We start from the raw sequence: 24,763 nt of genomic DNA, 5'->3' as shown, positions 1-24,763 counted from the left end.
GTGTAATTCCTTGGAAATTCTGTACTTCTCCCCTCATGGGGGTTTGTTTAAACCCTAACAGATGTTATACCATCTTTTAATAAACTTCCATAAAAGTTCTTACAAAGTTAATACAGCCTTTTTCTTATTCTTCAACTGGACTGTATATGTTGACAGTAGGATCTGCATTGGATTTGCCTTTGTATTACCTATGGTGTCCTGTGCAAAAGAGGCTTCTGTAGGGAGCTGAAGTTTTTAACTCAGCCTGGAGAAATGTATGAAAGATCTGTTACTATATCGTCTAGGAATGTGATAAGCTGGACAGAGAAGCAGACACAGCATAAGGATTCTATAGACATAAATACAATTGCAAATGGCTAAGCTCATTTTCATGAGATAGTTTATAAGTAAACAAAGTATAAGTGGTTATGGTCATTTTACACCTTATGAAAATGACAGCTATCTTTGTCCAAGCATGTACTGCATGCTGATCTCCATGCTGGGTGTTTTATGTATCTTATGTTGTTTAAGTTGTACAACTACCTTAGAGATTAGGTCCTGTCACCGCCATTTTGCAAAAGAGACGATCAAAGCTTAGTTAGATTAACTAGTCCGCCTGAAATAATAAAGTTTTTAAGTGCCAGGATGGGACTCATTCCACATATGTCAAGTTCTTTTCCATTCTGCTGATGGCCTCTTTATCACCTGGTTGGCATGACTCCCTATTATGTCCCTCTGGCTAACTAGAACAGAGAAAGTGGGGAGAGGTTTAGCTACAGTTAAAGGAACAGACCTAACATGGAGATCCTATGGCCAGAGAGTTTAATCAAGTTATGGATATGGGCGACTATAAAGTAGTGGGTGGGACAAGAAGAACAAAGAGGGACTCTCTGAACAAAGAAAATGACTGAGATCAGGTGGGCAGGCTGTAAGCAGGAAAAACCAGCACCTACAGGTGGGCTGGGGAAGAACCCTGCAGCTAAGTGGGACACAAGTTTTCCCAGGAAACAGGCCAAACAGACCACAGGCACTGCTTGGGGCAGCAAGACTCATTTTTTATCCCATTAGGTGGTGAAAGAGCTGCACATACACTGCTGTGCAGGGCTGTCTCTGATTCTAGGTCCAGGCAGGACTGAACCTGTGGGAAATCCCTCCAGTCCCTGCAGGAGGCTGGTGTGGGGAAGGCTGGAGCAGGATTAAAACTGCCTGTAATGAAGACAGACTCACTGAAAAGATGCAAAGAAATGCAGTGGAATCACACAGTCTTAGATTATAATGTAAAGGCATGATTTGCAGAATATAAATATGAATCTGTAGGGTGGTAGGTGATACAGAACTTTCTAGAGTCTCATGCTCAGACACAAGAGGGGTTTGGGTGATTCATGAGCTCAATTTCAAACTGTCAAAGAATGTTTCATGGAAATCATGGGTTATGAGTCATCAAACACTGTCTATGGGAGAGAAGGGACTTTACTAGGAGGTCTTGTGCAAATTTGATGCTGAGTCAAGAAGTCTGGATGAGAATGGGATTCTTCATCTCTAAGAAGCTCCAGGAGATGCAGGTGCTATTGACCCTGGCACCACAGTCGGAGTCATGAGGAATTAGGAAGCTGGTAAAGAAAGTGGGACAATTTGGGAGTGGGGAGAGGAGTTGCTGAGGAAATAAACAAGGAGAAAATGTAGGAAACTAACATATTTGTACATTATATCAAGGTCTAGTAAGCATCTATTAAAATGTATTATCTAAGTAATAACTCTGAGCAAGAAAAAAATATAACAAACCAATATCAATCTACCTCTAGAGCTGAAAAATGCTTTAAAATAGCCTAGTACTCTCTAAAATGATCAAATAAACCATCAAATCATCTAAATGAAAAACTCAACCCAGGTTCAATATCTACACAGGAAGCCTAAGGTGCTATTTACCTCATTTTTTGCTTGCTATTTCTTCTATAAATTAGAAACCAGCATAATACCTATTAATTTTTCCCATTTACCCTAACTTCCAGGAATTGGGACAGCAGAGGAAATGAGGGAGAGAATAAAGCCCAATTTCTGCTAGTCTGGCTCACTCCCAGCAACCTCAGTCAATCAAATCCAACACAAAAGGGTATCCAGGAGTGACGGGGCCTGGGACAGGTGAGCAGGAGAGGAAACCTGAGGATGTACACAGGTGGTGTGAAATCACCTCATGAACATGCTGCCTGGTTATAATCTTTAAACACAGAAATGAAACTAATGGTGATACTGTGAGTGGACCATGACACGAATCAAAAGTCAAGTAACAAGTTATTAACTCAGTCTCCAGATTCAATCATCCCTCAAACATTTTAGAAGCTCAGATAGTCCTATGATTTGAGAATTTTAAGGTAGAAGAATACAAATATGTTATGTCCCTAAGATATAGATAATTCATATTTGATGTCTTTGGGCAAAATTTAAGACAGGAGCAAATTGACAGAATTATGTTTATGATGAGAAATCTGATGGACATACTTAACTGCTAGTAAGCAAACATCACCTATGGTGATTTTAAGGACAGGATTGCATCATGAGGTACAGTTACTATTTTCCCAACCTACACTGAAACTGGAAATACTAAGGAGCAAGTTTTTGCCATGTGACTAACTGAAGCTGCTCTCTGGACTGTAGCCCGCCAGGTTCCTCTGTACATGGGGATTTTCCTGGCAAGAATACTGAAGTAGGTTGCCATGTCCTCCTCCAGGCCCTGGATATCATTTGGGCATTAAATTTAATATTCTTTCATGTCACAAGGGCTTTCCAGATGGCGCTAGTGGTAAAGAATCCTCCTGCCAATGCAAGTAGAGGTAAGAGACCTCTGTTTGATCCCTGGGTTGGGAAGACCCCCTAGAGAAGGAAATGGCAACCCATGCTAGTATTTTTGCCTGGAAAATCCCATGACCAGAGGAGCCTGGAGGGCTGCAGTCCATAGCGTCACACAGAGTCACAAGGGTATCATTCATTAAATATGGCTACGGTCCACTAGGTGGGTCTGAGGTAGATAGAGATTTAAACAGCAGTTCCTAAAGTATTTAACACATCTAGGAAACTGGTTACTTACAATGAGTTGCCTTGTGTGTATGTTTTGGCTACTGGTTACACTTATCCATGCATTATTCACTCAACCTTGCAGCCAGCAGTCCCTCAGCACTCTGTGTGCCCTGCAGAACACTTTCTGGGGAACAGAGCTAAAAATAAGATGTTCCCTAATCTTTAGAAGCCTTAGGGTATTCTGGGATATAGACTCAAAATTACAAAGCATGTGACGATGCTCTCTTTTATTTTAATTGTGGTCAAATACATATAACATACACTTTGCCAATTTAACTATATTTAAATTGACAGTTTAGTCTTAAGTTTTCATATTATTGTGCAACAAACCTCCAGAATATTTTTTGCCTTTTATTCTTTGTCCTGTAGAACTTAAATTCTATACTCATTAAACAATAACTCCTTACTTTCCATCCCCCTGTCCTTGGTGACCATCATTCTACTTTCTGTCTTTAGGAATTTGACTACTCTAGGAACCCCATAAAAGTAGAATTATATAGTATTTTTTTCTTTTGTGTCTGGCATATTTCATTTAGTATGATGTACTCAAGGTTTATCCATGGGTCAGAAATTCCTTTCTTTTTAAGGCTGAATAATATTACATTGTATGGATCAGGGAGAATCTTCTTTTTAGCTCTGTTCCCCAGAAAATGGCATTCTGCAGGGCACAGAGAGGCTGCTGAGGGACTGCTGGCTGGGAGAGTGAGTGAGTAACATTTTATTTATCTATTCACCTGTTGATGGATACTTGTACACGCATGTACAATAAATGCTATCTTAAGGGTATACAACATTAGAAGGAATTGGGAAGCAGACACATTAGAATTAACTCAGAAAATGAGGAGGCTTTAACCAGAAGATGACAGAGGCGAAGGATCTCTGAAGTAGAGAGGGCCGTGTGTGCACACTGGAAGCAGGGAGGATGTGGTACTTTAGGAGAATCTACACACAACCTGAGTGTTGGGGAGTGTGTGAACATGAGGACTTGAGGCTGGAGAGGTAGGTGGGGAAGAGATGCCTACTGCCTTGTCTGTTCTGGTTTAGTCTGTTCTTCAAGACTCTGCCCTGGTCCCAGCTGAGGGCCTCAAGATGCATGGAAAAGGAACATCACTTGCAAACATGGGTGCTGACAGGACCAGGTCACAAGTCTTTCTGCCATCTTCCACCTGGAATCTTCCCTGCTCCTCTTGGTTTGCTTTCATCAACTCTGATTGAGTCTCCGGACTCTGCCTCCATGGAGGGCTCTGGTTTTTCACCCCTGACTGATTCTGGGCTCTTCTCTTGTGGCTCTGAGCTGGCCACACAATCCCTGCCAGAATGGATCTAGGGCTGCCCTATGGTTCCAGCAGCAGCTCGCCCAGTCCAGTAAGGATCAGATCTGTGCTTAAGAAAGAAGCAGTCTGTGGGCGCAGGGCAGGAGGATGACAGTCGAGTGTGGGTTAATGGAGGACAAGTCTACGGGAAGGCTCAAAGAACAGAGGAGGAGGCCTCTTCCTCTCGGTCCCATATTGAACTCGAGTTGGAAGAGGCGAGTCCGGTCTCAAAATGGAGGTAAAACCGCCGCCCGGTCGCCCCCAGCCCGACTCCGGCCGTCGCCGCCGCCGCCGGGGGGAGGAGGGTCATGATCCCAAGGAACCAGAGCAGTTGAGAAAGCTGTTTATTGGTGGTCTGAGCTTTGAAACTACAGATGATAGCTTAAGAGAACATTTTGAGAAATGGGGCCCACTTACAGATTGTGTGGTGATGAGAGACCCCCAAACAAAACGTTTCAGGGGCTTTGGTTTTGTGACTTACTCTTGTGTTGAAGAAGTGGATGCAGCGATGTGTGCTCGACCGCACAAGGTTGATGGGCGTGTAGTGGAACCAAAGAGAGCTGTTTCTAGAGAGGATTCTGTAAAGCCGCCTGGTGCCCATCTAACAGTGAAGAAAATTTTTGTTGATGGTATTAAAGAAGATACAGAAGAATATAATTTGAGAGACTACTTTGAAAAGTATGGCAAGATTGAAACCATAGAAGTTATGGAAGACAGGCAGAGTGGAAAAAAGAGAGGATTTGCTTTTGTAACTTTTGATGATCATGATACAGTTGATAAAATTGTTGTTCAGAAATACCACACTATTAATGGGCATAATTGTGAAGTGAAAAAGGCCCTTTCTAAACAAGAGATGCAATCTGCTGGATCACAAAGAGGTCGTGGAGGTGGATCTGGCAACTTTATGGGTCGTGGAGGAAACTTTGGAGGTGGTGGAGGTAACTTTGGCCATGGTGGAAACTTTGGTGGAAGAGGAGGCTATGGTGGTGGAGGTGGTGGCAGCAGAGGGAGCTATGGAGGAGGCGATGGTGGATATAATGGATTTGGAGGGGATGGTGGCAACTATGGTGGTCCTGGTTATAGTAGTAGAGGAGGTTACGGTGGTGGTGGACCAGGAGGCTATGGAAACCAAGGTGGTGGATATGGTGGCGGTGGTGGAGGATATGATGGTTACAATGAAGGAGGAAATTTTGGAGGTAACTATGGTGGTGGTGGAAACTATAATGATTTTGGAAATTATAGTGGACAACAGCAGTCAAATTATGGACCCATGAAAGGGGGTAGTTTTGGTGGAAGAAGCTCGGGCAGTCCCTATGGTGGTGGTTATGGATCTGGTGGTGAAAGTGGTGGATATGGTAGCAGAAGGTTCTAAAAACTCAGAAGAAAAGGGCTACAGTTCTTAGCAGGAGAGAGAGCGAGGAGTTGTCAGGAAAGCTGCAGGTTACTTTGAGACAGTTGTCCCAAATGCATTAGAGGAACTGTAAAAATCTGCCACAGAAGGAACGATGATCCATAGTCAGAAAAGTTACTGCAGCTTAAACAGGAAACCCTTCTTGTTCAGGACTGTCATAGCCACAGTTTGCAAAAAGTTCAGCTATTGATTAATGCAATGTAGTGTCAATTAGATGTACATTCCTGAGGTCTTTTATCTGTTGTAGCTTTGTCTTTTTCTTTTTCTTTTCATTACATCAGGTATATTGCCCTGTAAATTGTGGTAGTGGTACCAGGAATAAAAAATTAAGGAATTTTTAACTTTTCAAAAAAAAAAAAAAAGAAGAACAGAGGGGGAGGCCATAGCTGAAGGGCATCAGAGGAAGAAGAGAAGATTTCAGAAATACAAAGAAGAATGGATGGGGAAAAAAGGAGATATTGGAGAGTTAAGAGACAGTGAGTCAAGGCTGACTTCTCAGAATCCACATGAATAATCAGGTGTCAATATAGTGTCCTGGGTCAGGCTAAGTTATAGTTCAGGAGCTCAGGACCCTCCAACCACCATGAGGGAGTTCACAACAAAGGGAAAGAAATACTGGGATCCCCATCCCCTGGTCAGTTTTCAAGAGAGATTCACCTGTGGTGTCATTGATCTAATCTGCACCCATGAAGAACAAAGAGTCCTCCCAACACACACAAGAAAGTCAACAGCAGATGTGGCACTAAATCTTCAGCTGAATTTTAAAGAGGCAAATGGCTTAAACAAACCTTTTCTCCTGGTTTAATGTCTGTTGTCAGATCCTTCAATACCAGAGGCCCATCTGAGCTGTACTTGAAGTTCACATTGCTCAAAGCAATCATTCCATTGTTGGGCCAGTCTGGTGGTGGACGAAACTCGAGTTCCCAGGGTGCTTCTTGCTCAAGCTCTGTATATTCTATCACCCTTTCTACTGAAATCATCTGAAACATATATGACATCATGTGGGTTAGGAGCAGAGGGTTTTATTTATGGATGTTCAGAGACTGTAAATAAGGTGTTCTGTTTTTATATCTTTATATCTGCTTTTTATATGGTTAAGAATATTCCAGGTCTTAGTATCTGTGAAGGACTGAAGTAGGAGTGTGATGACTCCTTTGATGATTTGCAAACTTATTCATCATCCTATAACAGTTTCACTTAGGGCTGCTTCCTTCAGCATTTTATTAAAACTAAAAGAATTAGATAAATGAATGCAAAGATTTTATTTATTCACTTTCCACACATCTGAATAAAAAGAATTTTGTCAAAGAAAAGAATACATATGAACACTAATCAGTGGTTATAAAAGGGCCACGTGTTATAGAGGAGTAGAACTGGATGGTCATCAAACCTCATTTTAATAATTTCTCACTTTCTACTCTATTAGAAGAGAGAAATGCAAATATTGCATTTTTATTGTTTTTCTCTCTTTGGGACAATATGCAATACTCAAAGGAGAATATAATTTAAATACTGACCAAGGCCTCCTAAACAAAAATAACTTATCTTTGATAGCACATTCAGAGAGGTGGCTTATTCTACCAAAAAGGAGGGATAGCAGCACATTCAGGTGTTTAACACATACAAGAATAAATGCTAAAATGAGGCGGGGACAGATATCTATCAATTAAACAAAGAACTACAAAATATTGAATTCTTCTTTTACCAATAATGAGCAATTACCAGTTAAGAAACAATAATAAACAACCTCTCCCCAAACTGGCTTATATTCTCTCCAAGATTTCAGAACCTCCCTCCTACAGAGACATTTATGACATTGGAAGACAGTTTGTGATGAATAAAAACCTGCTGACATGGCACACATAAGACTGAGTAAAAGATATATTTTTTTACAGTAGCTTTAAACAGATGGAGGAGGATATAAAAACCTCTGTAAGATAGATGTAAAAATAAGTTTTAATATTTTACATAAGAATTCCTTTTACACTTTTTAATGGCAAGAAGTAGTACAAGGTTAAGAATGTTAAGATAAACAATACCATATTCTCAACTTCAACGCTTAGCCTGATGCACCATGGGAACACCACCATGACGTTGAGGGCATAGGACAGTATCAGGCCAAGCTGCCCGACATTCAAAGCTAAATGAGGAAGAAGAGGGGGGAAAAAAAGTCAGTCCTGTTTTTGACCTTGAGGCCAGTTCCTTCTATCACTTTATTAAAATAACTCCTTTATAATATTTAAATCATTAACATATAATGACAATATTACTTATACTTTTACTATCATTTGATTGAGTCCACAATACAATTAAAACCTCCCTCCCCAAAAATTAAAACCACTATGAATTCAGAAAGACTTAAATGAACTTAATCTCAACATTGTCAATATACAGTAGACAATGAGGAATAATGTTATTATTAAGACTTTTGTCATTGTGGTTTCAAGAACAATCAAGCAATGTCACTTTCTATGTCCAATGCAACCATAGTTGGAAACCATGAAAAACAAGGCAATGGTTTCTAAAAGCCAGTGCTTTTAAAACTAAAATAAAATTCTCATTGTTTCATATTAAAGACTGTGATTCAATATTGCTCTTATAGAATATTTAAGGATGGTAAATTCATGACATTTATACCAACACCTGCTCATCTGGTACCCAAACAGCAATGAGGATAGTGTCCTTTGCTACAGAGAATTTTTCTCATCCTTGTGCACCAAGCACCTACAACCAAGAGACCCAAGTAGCCCTAAAGCCAAAATCTAAAGTCCTAACTTGGACAAAAAGCTTCATGGCAAATTTGTTTCTCTCCATCCAACTACTAAACACTACCAGGAAATTTCTAAGGTCAGCTTGCTATCGCTGAGTAGACATCAACTCATTCAATGAAAGAGAAAAGAATAAAAGGTCCCAACAAGACCAAATGACCTCTCTATATGGGCCACACTGTGGAATCACATGCTGCAAATGCTTTAATACAATTCATTAGAACCAAATTGTACTTGTTAGACAAGGCAGCAAGAGTTTAATATAATAACTATAAATACAACTATAAATTTTAATCACACCATAAATAGTTATTTACACCCATACTTACTTTGTGAAAGAAGCAGGGCCCCAAAGTCAACAAGACAGATGAAGATGAAATAGATGATATCCAGACGCAAAGAGAACCATCGGGTTATAGTCAAAAGCAAGAACCAGGCCTCTGGATTTGTGAACCATAATAAGCATAATGAATAAGTTAGAAAAACCATGTTAACTGTTTTGAACAAGAAAGACCATTTTGCTCAGTTGAGCTACAGAAGATTTTTACACAAAGTAGGGTGGCAAAGTTATACACCCAAGGAACATGAAGGTTCCAAAAAGCTGTTTTGATACCAGATAATATGGGACACAGAAGAATCAAGCCAGGGGCTCTGTGGAACTATATTCAATAACTTGTAATAATTTATGATAGGAAATTATCTGAAAAAAAATGCACATATAAAACTGAATCATTTTGCTGTACATCTGAAACTAACATACTACTGTTTATCAACTATACTTTAATAAGAAAAAAATTCAACTCACAGATTATAAACAGTAATATGATCACAATGGAGAAAATGGAAAAATGGTTTCATTGGTGCATTTCCTACAGTGCTAGGCCTTGACATGAGGCTCATCCTCTCTCAGGAGCAATTGTTCCCAGCTTTCTGACAGCAGAGAGCACAGCTCACACTCTGTTTCCAGTGCCTCCACACTTACTACAGGGCCCTGCACAGTGTTTATTCTTAGAAGCCAGTGTCTATACAACTATGAGCTAACTGGATCTGCATGTGAGTTTCAAAATGCCATTTTATCTTTAAGATACAATAAAGACTGGAGAGATGGGCCAAGATTTTACAGATCTAGAGGGAATTCTGAAATTTCTACCTAGGGAAAAATATTACCAATATTCAGAATAATATTAACCAAGTGAGTTAAAAATCTGTTAATTAGATAAGGATTTACCTCAATGAAATCTGCTGCCCTGCATGCTCTGAAAAGAGAGTTGACAAACGATAGCCTGTGGGCCAAGAATGGCCATCACCTGCTTTTGTAAATAAAGTTTTATTGGAACACAGTCATGTGCTTTTGCTGATGTATTATCTTTGCCTGTTTTTCTGTTACAACAGCAAAGTTGATAAGTTACAACAAAGATAGAATGGCACACAAAGTCTAAAATATTTACTATCTATTGTTTGAAAAAAAAAAAGTATACTGACTCCTGTCCTAAAGGGACAGAAAGCTATAGGACTCTGTGATGGAAGGACAATGGAAGTCAGTCTGGGAGAAGGGGGAAAAGGGGAGCACAGACGGGGTTCTGAGAGGAAGGGGTGGGGAAGGCAGGTGTGCAAAGGGGAACATGGGGCAGCACAGAGAGAGGTGCTGGCCAGCAAGACCACCTGAGAGGGAGGTCAGGCCTCAGACGACAGCACATCCCATCCTTTGAAATCATCTCCAGAAACTCACAGACCTGAATGCAAGTCCTGGTGTGAGTCGAACAGCTGCTGAAACCTCTGCTCAGCTTTGTACGCCCGGATGGTCCAGAGTCCTTGGAGAGAAGATGCTAAGTGGGAAAACACTGGGCTCTGTGCTGGGGAAGCAGAGACAGACACACAACAGAGAAAGTCAGGAAGGCTGGATGCAAATAAACCCATAGCCTCCCGTGTGCTGTGATCGCACGTTCTGCCGAACAGTGCACTAGAATTCCTGGTTGGGCTCCCTAGGGAAGAAGGGATGATGCCCTTTCTGGAGAGAATTCTCCATGTGCCACCCAAACTCCTGCTCACTTCAAGCTTCACTTTAACAACCTAGAAATGAGAGATTCTCTTTAAATCTATCTTTGTGCATGCATGTTACGTCTTTTCAGTTGTGTCTGACTCTTCACGACCCTATGGACTCGCCCACCAGGCTCCTCTGTACAGAGGATTCTCCAGGCAAGAATACTGGAGTGGGTTGCCATATCCTTTTCCAGGGGATCTTCCCAACCCAGGAATCGAACCCGTGTCTCTTGTGGCTCCTGCAGTGCAGGCTGATTCTTTACTGCTGAGCCACCAGGGAAGCTTGAATTTATCTTTAACCAAATTCAAATCTGACCTAGATTTAGATACTGAAACTCTTTACTAGCTCATTCATCACAATCCTCAAACATGGCCTCTCTCCAAATTCTTCCCTGACATCTCTCTGGGTGGAAACTGTTCACAAACTTTTGATTCAATAGCATTTTCTTTGACTGCACTGGGTCTTCATTGTGGCATGCAAGCGTTCTTTAGTTGCAGCGCATGGGCTTCCATTATTTTAGATCACAGGCTCTAGAGCTCATGGGCTCAGTAGTTGCAGCACATGGGCTTTCTAGTTGTGGCACACAGAATTAGTTGCCTGTGACATATAGGATCCTAGTTCACCAATCAGGGATTAGGACTAAGTCTCCTGCATTGGAAGGCAGATTCTTAAATGCTGGATGAGCAGGGTAGTCCCAATTCAATAGCATTTTTAAATTTAATTCTCTTTGAGAGTTCTTACCACACTGAATTTTGGTGAGCTATCTGTGTAATGTCTCCAACTTAGATGAGTAACCTAAGAGCCAGGATAGAGTCAGTACATCCCCTACGCTGAACCAGAGCCAGACATAGGACAGGAGCAAGATGAGTAAAAGGAGCAGTTTGCCGTCTTCCCCATCCTGGGACTCTCCCTGTACCTGCACCAGGTGTCTCTGCACAGGTCACAGAACACCTGGTACCACACCACCCCTGTACCCACAGGACTTGCTTAGCCAGGTGTCTCTGAATGGTCTTGACTTCTGCTCTGGGAATCTAATCCAGGTTTTTAAAACTACCTGCTCAATGCTTTTTCTGGCATTTGGAAGTCACTGTGGCATGTGATACCCACATACCTTATAAAACCTAACTGTGCCCTTAGTGATCATTCTCTTTGAGTAACTTCATGTGGGTTTGGGGTCTGGTGTCCCTTCACTGACCATTCATTTCCTGCCATCTTCTCTAAGAGGGCATTGACCACAAGCACCAGGGTTAGGCACCTGCCCATCAGGGAATAGGTGGGCTGCAGGCTGCCAGCCAGGGAGGACCCTTACAGTTCTCATTTCCACCATGAATGAGGCTGTAACCTGCTGCTGTTAGAGGCAGATAGTGAGCCTGTGATCTCTATCTGGGGTGAGTAATAACTTGTGCTTTATCAGCAGGAAATGCTGACATCACTTTCTTACTTGTACATCTCCTAGAAAAGACCTGTTAGTAAAATCTGGTCATTTAGGGGAAGTTAAGGTCATTTATCTTTCAGGAGGCCTCAAAAATTATATAAAATGATGGGGAAAGAATCAAAGGGGAGAAACTCCAAATTATTTTCAGGTTTTCACTCCTTAGCCTGACATCCAAATGCCTGTCTGGGCGACAGTTCAGTCATTATCGACATACACACAGGCTCCATGGGGGTGGAGGGGCTGTAGGGAGGCAGGGTATAAATGGGCAAAGACACAGAACTCCTCTTGTGCTTATTATTCCTGGATCTATCATATAAGAAAGGAAGGAGCAGGCTTCCTCCTCTGAGACACTGGAACTCAGAGAGGGTGGGAAGACCTGTGCTGGGGGGAGGACAGCCTGGGATGGGTCCTCACTGACCATCCACTCAGCCCTGTGGCTCTTTCTACCTGGGACATCTGATCAGGAACGCTAACTGTTAGGGACCCTCAGCTGTAATATTGCTGTAAGGAAAAAAACCTTCTTTGAAACAGGACATGATATAACATTTCCCTTTGTATCTAATTCAGGCAAAGAGCCTAAAATGGTTCAATGGTGTTTCTGACCTTCCAAGGACATGTCTGTGGTCTTACTTCAGCATCCACACTGTTCTCTCTCCTCATTCTATTGCATGGCAAGTTGCTTCAATCATGTCTGACTCTGCAATCCTATAGACCGCAGTTCACCAGGCTTCTCTGTCCATGGGATTCCCCAGGCAAGAGTACTGGAGTGGATTGCTGTGCCCTCCTCCAGGGGATCTTCCCAACCCAGGGATCAAACCAGCATCTCTTTAGTCTCCTGCATTGGTAGGTGAGTTTGTTACCACTAGCACCACCTGGGAAACCCTTATTCTATTGAGTAACATTTAATTGTATTTATTTTAGCTTTAAATTTACATTTATAAAATAGCAGTATAAACTTTTAACAGCACTTTTAAGGCTGAGCTCATGCTCCAAATAACAAAGGCTAAGAACTCTCTTCAGGCCTTTTCTGCATTCCCAGCAGGTGTCCCAATGAGACCCCAGAACTCAATTATTCTGGAAGCAGGGGGCTCACAGCGATGACACAGGTGAATTCCGGGCCCATCACACTGTCAGGAGGATGTCAAGAGTCCAGCTCCAGAGAACACAGAAAACTCACTAGAACCAGGCCGTGATTTCCAGACCAAATGTGACATCAACACTATTCATCACAAACAAGGCTTCTGAGCAGGAAGTAGGCATGCCTGTCCCCCCAGGGAGTGTCCTGGAATGAACTCTTCAGCATGGCCTCCCTCACCAGGAGATCAAAGTGCAGCTGATTCTCTCCAGCAGGGATGGAGGATGGGGTTGATTTTAGAAACCAGATGTCATCTCAGCCTTGAACACCAGGGAAGAAAACACTCCATCACCTACCTCACCTCATACCCAAGAGTTACAGTGGGCCAGGGGGAATGCTGGCCTGTGAAAATCTATCCTGTTTCTTTCAAACCCCACTAGGGGTGAGCAGGATGCCAAAATGAGGGAACCGGAAGGTCTGCAAAGAAAATTAACTAGTACATGAGGAGAGGGGATGTCAAGGCTCTGGTCTTACCTTGCCCAACATAACACCCTTTCCCCCACAAAGACTGAGCCCACGATCCTGAAGCAGACTATATAACAACCATGACATCAGTCAGAAGTCATATACGCATGTAACCCTACAGTTTACATGACATACGGCTGTGTCTCCACAGCCCTGAGGATACTTGGAAACACATTCCACCTTGACTGCAGATCTTCCCCGGGGTGGGGGGGGGGGGCGGGGGGGAGTAGGGAACCACATGAAAAGAACCCAAGGTGGCAGCCTTGCTTCAGGTTATCAGTAACTTATGTGAGAACTGCTAGTTGTTACTATGTTCTTAATTCCTTCACATTTGGACTTCCCTGGTGGCTCTGTGGATGAGAATCTTGCTGCCAGTGCAGGAGACAAGGGCTTAATCCCTGATCTGGGAAGATCCCACATGCCAAAGAGCAAATAAACCCATGCACAATTATTATTGAGACTGTGCTCTCGAGCCTGAGAGCCACAAATACTGAGCTCACAAGCTAGAAGCCCAAGCCTCATAGAGCCTGTGTCCCCTCAACAAAAGAAACCATCACAGTGAGAAGCCCACATACCGTAACTAGAGAAAAGCCCACATACCAACGAAGACGTAGCACAACCAAAAACAAATAAATAAAAAATTTTAAATACCCTCATGTTCAAAGTTCCGGTGCCTTTGGTAGTCACTACCAAATACTTTGGGTCTTCCCTGGTAGCTCAGCTGATAAAGAATTTGCCTGCAATGCAAGAGACCATGGTTTAATTCTTGGGTTGTGAAGATCCCCTGGAGAAAGGATAGGCTACCCATTCAAGTATTCATGGGCTTCTCTGGTGGCTCAAATGGTAAAGAATCCACCTGCAAGGCAGGAAACCTTGATTCAATCCCTGGGTTGGGAAGATTCCCCGTAGGAGGGCATGGCAACCCAGTCCAGTATTCTTGACTGGAATCCCTATGGACAGAGGCGCCTGGTAGCTACAGTCCATTGGGTCACAAAGAGTCAATATGACTGAGCAACTAAGCACAGCACAGCACAGCAAGTATTTTACGAGCTTCAATTCAAGAAATCCTGAGAGCCCCCAGAAGGCAGGTATTAGTATACCTGTGACAGAGGGAAAACCAGACTGAGGAATTAAGAGCACTTCCTGCCCAAGATTAAGTAAATTAACTCACCTAAGTGGTAGAGCTGAGTGTCAGACCCAATTCTGTCTTATTTCCAAGGCTGTGCTTTTAATCACAACAGCAGTGTCTCAGAGGGAGAATAATCAGGTTTAAGGATGTCCATGTGTGACTAAATGCACTTTTCTCCAGACTTTGTTTACCTTCAGAAAACCCTCAAATCTTACTTAGCTAACATCCAACAGCCTTAGCCATTACCAGACATCATGCTAAGCACCTTAGGTTGAATACAGTCCCAGGGAATCCAGCATGAAAATGCTTTAAAACAGCAGACATGAGGATCCATGATCTGAGTAAATGTGGCACATGTGCTAAACCTCCCTTTGCAATGTCCCTGGCAGACATTGCTAGTTGGTCACAGAATCCTTATAGATAGACAGATTCATAATTCAGGCACTGCCAAATGAATAGGTTTGGCTAGAGTAATGCAACCAAATGCCATCCTGGTTTTGAATTTTGGTTATGCTCAGTTCTATAAAAATGAAAAACCATTATGATCAGCTGCAGATTTGTCACTAAGAGGACAAAAGTCAACATAATGCTCCAGAAAAGTAGGCAGCTTGATCTGAATATAAACCTCAGGGTTTTAGCAGTTTTTCAGAACATAGGAATGAAGTAGGCTTATGCTTTCTGGCTATAGCGATCAGATGTCTTTTTCCTGGTGGCTCCAGCAGTGGCCTTAAGATAAACTATTAGCCACTGCATAGAGAAAAAAGTGGTATCATTATTTATGGCACAGACCCACAACCTGGAGAGAGAACATAAATGTTCTAATCAACAGGCCATCTCATTTGGTTACCTGAGGTGTGGAAGAGGGGTATCTGGATTGAATTTACTGTCTAACATTGTTGCAGCCTACGAGGTTGCAAAAAATCCAAGTACTCCACAGGGATGGGGCCAAAAAGTTCTCAGACTCTACAGGTGAAATCCTGTACTGCTTTTTGAAAAGGGCCTCAGAAGGTGCCCTTTTCTCCACTTCCATGCAGATGGGAAGTGACCCATGCTCCAGGCAAAAATTTCTGAAAAACATTCCTTCTGGAGCAATCCCTCTTTGAATGGAACTACCTGCTTTGAACAAGACTATTGAATGACTCCATTTGATGACTGACTTCAAATCATAAAATGATTGAAGCCCTGTCTACACAAAAGACTGTATGGAGCTCATCACTTCTATTCTGTTTTCCCAGGTCTTACCATCCTACCGAATCACATCAGCAAAATATCACACACATCTGAACTCTACTGCTCCATAATCCAATCAAACACCTCACAAAACCCAGACCTCGTGGGAGTTTAGCTGGTTCTCTTAACTGAAATTTTTTCTACAGCATTTATGACACCAGGTGTGCTTTATGCAAATACACAGGATGAATGCCTCAAGAGTTTATTATTAAAAATGAAATACACACATTTCACCGCCAAAAGTCCTTTGTCTTGATTAACTTAGATTTTTCCACTTAGTAGATACAGAGAAGAATGAGACTCAATATGTTTTTCTTCTTGGCTTGGTTTCTAGAGTTAAGTTGGTATTAAATTGCAGTAACTATCCATAGTTAAGGTTTCTGACACAAACATCTTCCTTTATTTTCTGTCCTTATACCTTCTTTAAAAATATTTAACAATTCTACTTTCATTATAATTATTTGTTTCAATATTGATGAAATACGTCTGTGCATCAATGATGAGATAAGTTCTGGATTATTGCATCCTCTGTGATTACACTGTGGCTCAGATCATGAACTCCTTACTGCCAAATTCAGACTTAAATTGAAGAAAGTAGGGAAAACCACTAGACCATTCAGGTATGACCTAAATCAAATCCCTTATGATTATACAGTGGACGTGAGAAATAGATTTAAGGGACTAAATCTGATAGAGTGCCTGATGAGCTATGGAATGAGGTTCCTGACATTGTACAGGAGACAGTGACCAAGACCATCCCCATGGAAAAGAAATGCAAAAAAGCAAAATAGCTGCCTGGGGAGGGCTGACAAATAGCTGTGAAAAGAAGAGAAGCAAAAAGCAAAGGAGAAAAGGAAAGATATAAGCGTCTGAATGCAGAGTTCCAAAGAATAGCAAGGAGAGATAAGAAAGTCTTCCTCGGCGATCAATGCAAAGAAATAGAGGAAAACAGCAGAATGGAAAAGACTAGAGATCTCTTCAAGAAAATTAGAGATACCAAGGGAACATTTCATGCAAAGATGGGCTCGATAAAGGACAGAAATGGTATGGAACTAACAGAAGCAGAAGATATTAAGAAGAGGTGGCAAGAATACACAGAAGAACTGTATAAAAAAAGCTCTTCACGACCAAGATAATCACAATGCTGCGATCACTCACCTAGAGCCAGACATCCTGGGATGTGAAGTCAAGTGGGCCTTAGAAAGCATCACTACGAACAAAGCTAGTGGAGATGATGGAATTCCAGTTGAGCTATTTCAAATCCTGCAAGATGATGCTGTGAAAGTGCTGCACTCAATATGCCAGCAAATTCAGAAAACTCAGCAGTGGCCACAGGCCTGGAAAAGGTCAGTTTTCCTTCCAATCCCAAAGAAAGGCAATGCCAAAGAATGCTCAAACTACCACACAATTGCACTCATCTCACACACTACTAAAGTAATGCTCAAAATTCTTCAAGCTAGGCTTCAGCAATATGTGAACTGTGAACTTCCAGATGTTCAAGCTGTTTTTAGAAAAGGCAGAGGAACCAGAGGTCAAATTGCCAACATCTGCTGGATCATCGAAAAAGCAAGAGAATTTCAGAAAAACATCTATTTCTGCTTTATTGACTATGCCAAAGCCTTTGACTGTGTGGATCACAATAAACTGTGGAAAATTCTGAAAGAGATGGGAATACCAGACCACCTGACCTGCCTCTTGAGAAACCTGTATGCAGGTCAGGAAGCAACAGTTAGAACTGGACATGGAATAACAGACTGGTTCCAAATAGGAAAAGGAGTACATCAAGGCTGAATATTGTCACCCTGCTTATTTAACTTATATGCAGAGTGCATCATGAGAAATGCTGGGCTGGATGAAGCACAAGCTGGAATCAAGATTGCTGGGAGAAATATCAATAACCTCAGATATGCAAATGATACCACCCTTATGGCAGAAAGTGAATAGGAACTAAAAAGCTTCTTGATGAAGCTGAAAGAGGAGAGTGAAAATGTTGGCATAAAGCTCAACATTCAGAAAATGAAGATCATGTCATCTGGCCCCATCACTTCATGGGAAATAGATGGGGAAACACTGGAAACAGTGTCAGACTTTATTTTTTGGGCTCCAAAATCACTGTAGATAGTGATTGTAGCCATGAAATTAAAAGACGCTTACTCCTTGGAAGGAAAGTTACTCCATGACCAACCTAGATAGCATATTCAAAAGCGGGGACATTACTTTGCCAACAAAGGTCCATCTAGTCAAGGCTGTTTTTCCAGTGGTCATGTATGGATGTGAGAGTTGGGCTGTGAAGAAAGCTGAGCACTGAAGAATTGATGCTTTTGAACTGTGGTGTTGGAGAAGACTCTTGCGAGTCCCTTGGACTGCAAGGAGATCCAACCAGTCCATTCTAAGGAGATCAATCCTGGGTGTTCTTTGGAAGGAATGATGCTAAAGCTGAAACTCCAGTACTTTGGCCACCTCATGCGAAGAGTTGACTCATTGGAAAAGACTCTGATGCTGGGAGGGATTGGGGGCAGAAGGAGAAGGGGATGACAGAGGATGAGATGGCTGGATGGCATCACCGACTCGATGGACGTGAGTTTGAGTGAACTCTGGGAGTTGGTGATGGACTGGGAGGCCTGGTGTGCTGTAATTCATGAGGTCACAAGAATCGAACATGACTGAGCGACTGAACTGAACTGATAACCTGAAGAATAGAATGATTAATCATAAAATAATGTTCCCCATTATTCTAAAACTAGGAAGCTGAATGGAGTTATAAACAAAAAGTCTACTAAACAGATCCTCATCTTGGGTCCTCCTGAAGGGATTATTTCCAGCACCATTTATATGAACAGCCTTGGGGAGGGCTGACCACAGTGTGACATCAGCTCAAATACTCGTGATGATAAAGAACAAACCTGGAAACAACAGGGCTTATCTTTTCAATACATTTAACAACTACAATTTAATTACCATCTAAGGAGTATGTGAAAGAATGTATTTTCTAAAACTATCACCTCTGACATATGAGTACATTTCCTGATGCTTCCTTTCCTTTTCTTAATATTTGCCTTTCCTTGTCATTTCTAGTAACTTCAAGGGAAGAAAAGTTCCCTATTTTCCTTCTACAATAGTACCAACATGATGAAACATATTATTTTTTGGAACACTGTTTACTGGGTGGCTGTTCTGTGTTCAGAAGGATGTCATGAACAAGACAGAAATGGCCCCTGTCCACATTTGTCCTTGTGCTAAAATGCAAAGCTGCAGGTGACCTGCTACCAGCTTAACTTGGCTTAAGGGTCACACTTATTCACAGGGCCCATAATATATAATTACCTAATGCTGACTTAGGAGAAGGAAATGACAATCCACTCCAGTATTCTTGCCTGGAGAATCCCAGGGACGGGGGAGCCTGGTGGGCTGCTGTCTATGGGGTCGCACAGAGTCGGACACGACTGAAGTGACTTAGCAGTAGCAGTAGACTGTCATGCGGAGAAGGCAATGGCACCCCACTCCAGTACTCTTGCCTGGAAAATCCCATGGACAGAGGAGCCTGCTAGGCTGCAGTCCATAGGGTCGCTAAGAGTCGGACACGACTGAGCGACTTCACTTTCACTTTTCACTTTCATGCATTGGAGAAGGAAATGACAACCCACTCCAGTATTCTTGCCTGGAGAATCCCAGGAACAGGGGAGCCTGGTGGGCTGCCGTCTATGGGGTCGCAAAGAGTCGGAAACAACTGAAGCGACTAAGCAGCAGCAGCAGCAACACTGACTTAGGGAGAAATATTTTTTTTAAAAGAAAGATATATTCTGCAGGTTTTCAGGGGTGTGGTCAATTATGGTATAAATGCAGCCAACCTGCATTGCCATCCCAACCTGAGAGTCCCAGTACTCACTTGAACATTCCAGGCGTTTCACATCTCGTGACGTCTCTAAGAAATACCGCCGAAGAAAAAAGAAAATGACGCCAAGGGGAATCACAGGTATAGCAATCCAAGGAATCACCACCACCACCACAACCACCACACCAATCACTTGTAGAAATGTCTAGAAGAGTGAAAAATAGATGTAGGAGCCTATTAGTCAAGGACTCTTTTCAAAAATAAACTTTAATAGACTATTTTGTTGTGATTAAACTTCTTTTCTGAAAGATGTATTGAAATAGTAGAGAAAGCTTTGCCATCCAAACAAATAAAATTATAGGTGGTTCTAATGATATTTATTGCAAGATTATCTGTGTGTGCTCAGTTGCTTAGTTGTGTCTGACTCTTTGTGATTGCATGAACTGCAGCCCTCCAGGCACCTCTGTCCATGGAATTTTCCAGGCAAGAATACTGGAGTGGGTTGCCATTTCCTCCTCCAGGGGATCTTCCCCACCTAAGAATCAAATGGGCCTCCTGCATCTCCTACATTGCCAGGTGAATTCTTTACCACTAGCCACCTGGGAAGCTTTATTACATGATTGCTGTGTGCCCAAAACCTTAAGAATCTTCTAGGTATTAGCTCTTTTAATACACTTTGTAGTCTATAAGGTAGGAATTACTAATTTTAATAGATGAGAGAATATTTGACGTTCAGAGAGACTAGGACTTGAACCCTGAAGTATCATGAGTCAGTAGGTATTACTAGAGATGAATGAGCAGGCATCACAGATAAGGAAACCGGAAGCCTCAGTTACCCAGGTAAGGATAAAGAAGTGGTTAATTACAAAGTTAGTGTCCAGTAAAGGAGGAAAAGATGCAAATGTGACTTTTAAAGTGGAAATTTTTCTTTGCTGGTTTTCTATCCATAGTTAACATTTACTGAGTGCTGACTCGGTACAGGGCTACACATTTAATACTTGACATGTATTAGCTTATTACGTCTCACAATAGCCCAATCAAGTAATAGTATTATCTCATTTTACAGATGGAAACACTGAGGCACAGGGAAAGGAAAAGGAGCTTGATGGAAACAAAGCCTGAGCCATGGAGCCAAAGAGTCTATATCATGAGCCATTAGGACATACTTAAGCTTGTTCCCAACATACCACCAACTATTTATTGTCCAGGAAAATTATTTTTACTTATTTGAGCCTCCTAATTTATCTTAAATTTTTCTTCTAAATACCTTATTTAAGGAATTTCAGAGCTCATCAGCATGCCCAATAAAGAACAGACAAAAGAAGAGAAATGTGATAAAACCAGTTTTTGGTATTTCCTAGAAATCTGGGGAAGAATTTTAATAATAAACAACTTTAAATCATGAAGAGTTTTTGTTTGTTTGTTTTTTAATCCTCTGGATATACATTAAATTTTTTAACATTATGATTAAAATGACTATTTTAAGGAGTAGTGATTATAACAACAGGGGGTGCCATTTACCAGGTGTTTACTCTATGCACAGCACTGTGGTAAGAGTTCCATAATCATTCACTTAAGCATCACATTGTTCCATAAGGTGATTTTATCTTGGGAAATGATCTTGGTCTAAAAACACAGCAGGTAGAATAGAAGCTCAAATCATTGATTGATGCTGATTTAGACATACATATTTATCAGGAAAAGTATGATACCCTGGTGAAAAATTTCAGGTGAAAGGAATGCAACCAGCACTTAGTATCTATGTGTAGTATCTATCTTAGTATCTAGCCTGCTATGAAAAGGGGTCAAAAGTTGAGGATATGCAGATTCACAGAGTTTGGGCCAACCCCTCCAGAGTTTATGATCTCAGATGGATACAATTCCATGGTGATCTGCACAAGGCACTAGGGAAACACAGGGAAGAACATGTGAATCCTTTATTGAAACTTTGAAGAAGAGATTGACAACTGAATTTCACAGGCCAGAGAAACAGAGAATGATATGAAGAATTTGGAGTAGCAATCACAATTCCTGGAAATTTTGACCAAAAGGGAGCTGTGCTGGGAAGGTCAAATGGCTTGTTCAAGTTAGCACCAGGTGTTCTGTGTCCTCTTAGAACCAGCACCCCATATTCACCAACCCAGGGCCTCCACACTTTGTTGCCCAGGGCAGCTGTTCCCAGCATGTCTTTGGTGGATGCATTAGCAGAGTAATGCCTATATCACAGAGACTTGGGTTATCATTTCACAGCTCTTCCAGATAAGTTTTCTCAGATGATCTTCACAACCATTTGTGAATGAGAAAAGCAAGAACTTTCATTTCCATTTATAGGTAAGAAAATGGTAAGCTAGGAGGGTCAGCAGTTGTCCTAAGTTTTCCCAGGAAGGTACTGCAGGTCATGAAGAAAGACAGGAAGAATCTGTACTCTGGGAATCTCAGACACACAGTTGTTTGCAGAGGAGCCTGAAAGGAGAAGGAAATGTCCAGAACTCTGACTCTGTGTCCAGGAACCCTTGTGAATCAAACTGCATTATTTGGATAGAGACATGTGCTTTTCCTGTTTCTTCCCATCTGCTGTGGTGTCAGTATAAAACTCAGGGTGAAAAGCATGGAATCTGAAGGAACAAATTTCAATCATAAGTGGAAAAATATAGGTCTGTCTAACCTCCCTTCTATTATATTTTCAGTTGAACAATTTCTTACAACCATAGGATTAACTAATGCATCCCACCTTGCTATACCTTTTTCTCATGGGGAGGGGTCCTTCCTTCTGTGTGAGATCTTAAGTCAAGTCACTAGGTTTTCCATCAGTAGTTGTCAGGAAAAAAGATCTGAAACGTCAATTATAAAAAATCCAAATTACAGCTTTTTAGTAGACTCACATTATTTTATTGGACAATATTCACCAGTTTCAATAGACTGGCTCTCCCCAGGTGAGGACCTTTTATGACCAACCCAGCATGGCAGATAACCTAGGAAGAAGAGGTAAGATCAAAATGAAGGGCTCCACTTGAGCTGTGCCAATACTTTTTCCCTGAGTTCCCATTAAAAACTTGTAACTGTAGCTCTCAAAAGCTCCTAAATTAGGTCCTTCAGATTTCATGCTCCTTAATTCTGAAGCAATTCAAATAGGCTTTTTATAAGAATTTTATTTCTATTTACAAGTCATACCCTATCCAGCCTTATAGTGGATATTGGGCTTTCCTTGTGGCTCAGCTGGTAAAGAATCTGCCTGCAATGTGGGAGACCTGGGTTCAGTCCCTGGGTTGGGAAGATTCTCTGGAGAAGGGAAAGGCTACCCACTCCAGTATTCTAGCCTGGAGAATTCCATCAACTGTATAGTCCACGGGGTCACAGAGAATTGGACACAACTGAGCAACTTTCACTTTCATAGTGGATTTTACATATTATATTATATTAACATATATACAATGCATGAGTTTATATTTAAATTTATTTATGAATGTATGAATCTTTTATTGCCAGCTGTCTCAAACTGTTAACAGAAGCTGTAGAAGACAAAAATAGTATCCAAGCAAAAAGTCAACACTCTGAAGAGGGAGGGAGCAGATTTCTGTGTGAGACAGAGATCCCTTCCTTGAAGCCAGTCTCATTTCTTTCTTCCACATTCTCAGGAATTTCAAGGAGCCTAATCCTAGCTACACACACAATTCTCCCCATCTGACTGGATTTCAGATCCATCTGATGGCCCATATTACCATGGCCAGTGCTTCTGTACTTCTGTCTCACCATGGCACAAAGACAATGATATGTGTACAACAAGAAACATGTTGACCCAGAAGAAGTGACCCAAGTCCTGATGCTCCAGGAAATAAGGGGAATCATTATTTTGATATGCTTATTTCCCACTGGGAGCACACCAGTTGGGAATTCTATCAGAAGTCATGAATCCACATGAATAAATAGAAATAATCTTTTGGATGACTCTTTCACTTGAGAGTACATGGTGATTTTTCACAATTCAGATAAGTATTTAATTTGCAGAATATGATAAATACACCTAGAGGAGAAATTCCATTAGCCTGATATTGTGCTGAGATGGGGTTTAGTGTTAACATTCTTGAATATTAATAGAGAGGGCAAGACTCTATACAAGCTGGAACCAAGATTGCAGGAGAAATATCAACAACCTCAGATATGCAGATGATACCACCCTAATGGCATAAACAGAAGAGAAACTAAAGAGCCTCTTGATGAATGTGAAAGAGGAGAGTGAAAAAGATGTCTTAAAACTCAATATTCAAAAAACAACCATGGAATCCAGTCCTAACACTTCATGGCAAATAGAAGAGGGAAAAGAGGTAGCCGTAACAAGACTTTTATTTTCTTGGGCTCCAAAATCACTGCAGACAGTGACTGCAGCCACAAAATTAAAAGACGTTTGCTCCTTGGAAGAAAAGCTATGACTAACCTAGCCAGCACATTAAAAAGCAAAGACATCACTTTGCCGACAAAGATCTATGTAGTCAAATCTATGGTTTTTCCAGTAGTCATGTGAGAGTTGGACCATAAAGCAACCTGAGCACTGAAGAATTGATGCCTTTGAATTGCAGCATTGGAGAAGGCTCTTGAGAGTCCCTTGGACTGCAAGCGGATCAAATTAGTCAATCTTAAAGGAAATCAACCCTGAATGTTCATTGGAAGGACTGATGCTGAAGCTGAAGCTCAAAAACTTTAGCCACCTAATGCGAAGAGCCAACTCATTGGAAAAGATCCTAATGCTGGGAAAGATTGAAGACAGGAGGAGAAGGGGGTGACAGAAGATGAGATGGTTTGAAGGCATCACCAACTCAATGGACATAAGCTTGAGCAAACTATGGGAGATAGTGAAGGACAAGGAAACCTGGTGTGCTGCAGTCCATTGGGTTGCAAAGAGTCAGACACAACTTAGCGAGTGAACAACAATGATTGTTTCTGTTCAAGTATTATTGG

The 24,763-nt window shown here is 41.6% G+C and overlaps 2 protein-coding genes across 3 annotated transcripts in view; one reads left to right on the top strand and one right to left on the bottom strand.

The window, feature by feature from the left end:
• LOC129624634 (ATP-binding cassette sub-family C member 4-like) overlaps positions 1-24,763 on the bottom strand; it is a 369,352-nt gene that overhangs the window by 70,215 nt on the left and 274,374 nt on the right. Inside the window, exons 21-25 of the mRNA XM_055542789.1 lie at positions 19,865-20,015; positions 10,277-10,396; positions 8,873-8,983; positions 7,815-7,915; positions 6,564-6,755 (exon numbers count right to left, since the gene is read on the bottom strand). Coding sequence (XP_055398764.1) covers positions 6,564-6,755; positions 7,815-7,915; positions 8,873-8,983; positions 10,277-10,396; positions 19,865-20,015 — 675 coding nt within the window. The remainder of the gene's footprint in view (positions 1-6,563; positions 6,756-7,814; positions 7,916-8,872; positions 8,984-10,276; positions 10,397-19,864; positions 20,016-24,763) is intronic.
• LOC129624635 (heterogeneous nuclear ribonucleoprotein A3-like) lies at positions 4,533-6,143 on the top strand. Of its 2 annotated transcripts, XM_055542791.1 has the most exons (2): positions 4,533-5,419; positions 5,561-6,143. In XM_055542791.1, the coding sequence occupies exons 1-2, from the start codon at positions 4,597-4,599 to the stop codon at positions 5,734-5,736; spliced, it is 999 nt and encodes a 332-aa protein (XP_055398766.1). In that variant the 5' UTR covers positions 4,533-4,596; the 3' UTR covers positions 5,737-6,143. The 2 variants fall into 2 exon arrangements, with proteins under 2 accessions (XP_055398766.1, XP_055398765.1); XM_055542790.1 differs by having other exon boundaries at positions 4,533-6,143.

Source organism: Bubalus kerabau, chromosome 12 (genome assembly GCF_029407905.1).
Source record: "Bubalus kerabau isolate K-KA32 ecotype Philippines breed swamp buffalo chromosome 12, PCC_UOA_SB_1v2, whole genome shotgun sequence".
Taxonomy (NCBI): Eukaryota; Metazoa; Chordata; class Mammalia; order Artiodactyla; family Bovidae; genus Bubalus; species Bubalus kerabau.
The sequence above is the reverse complement of the archived record's forward strand: the minus strand, read 5'-3'. Positions and strand labels throughout refer to the sequence as shown.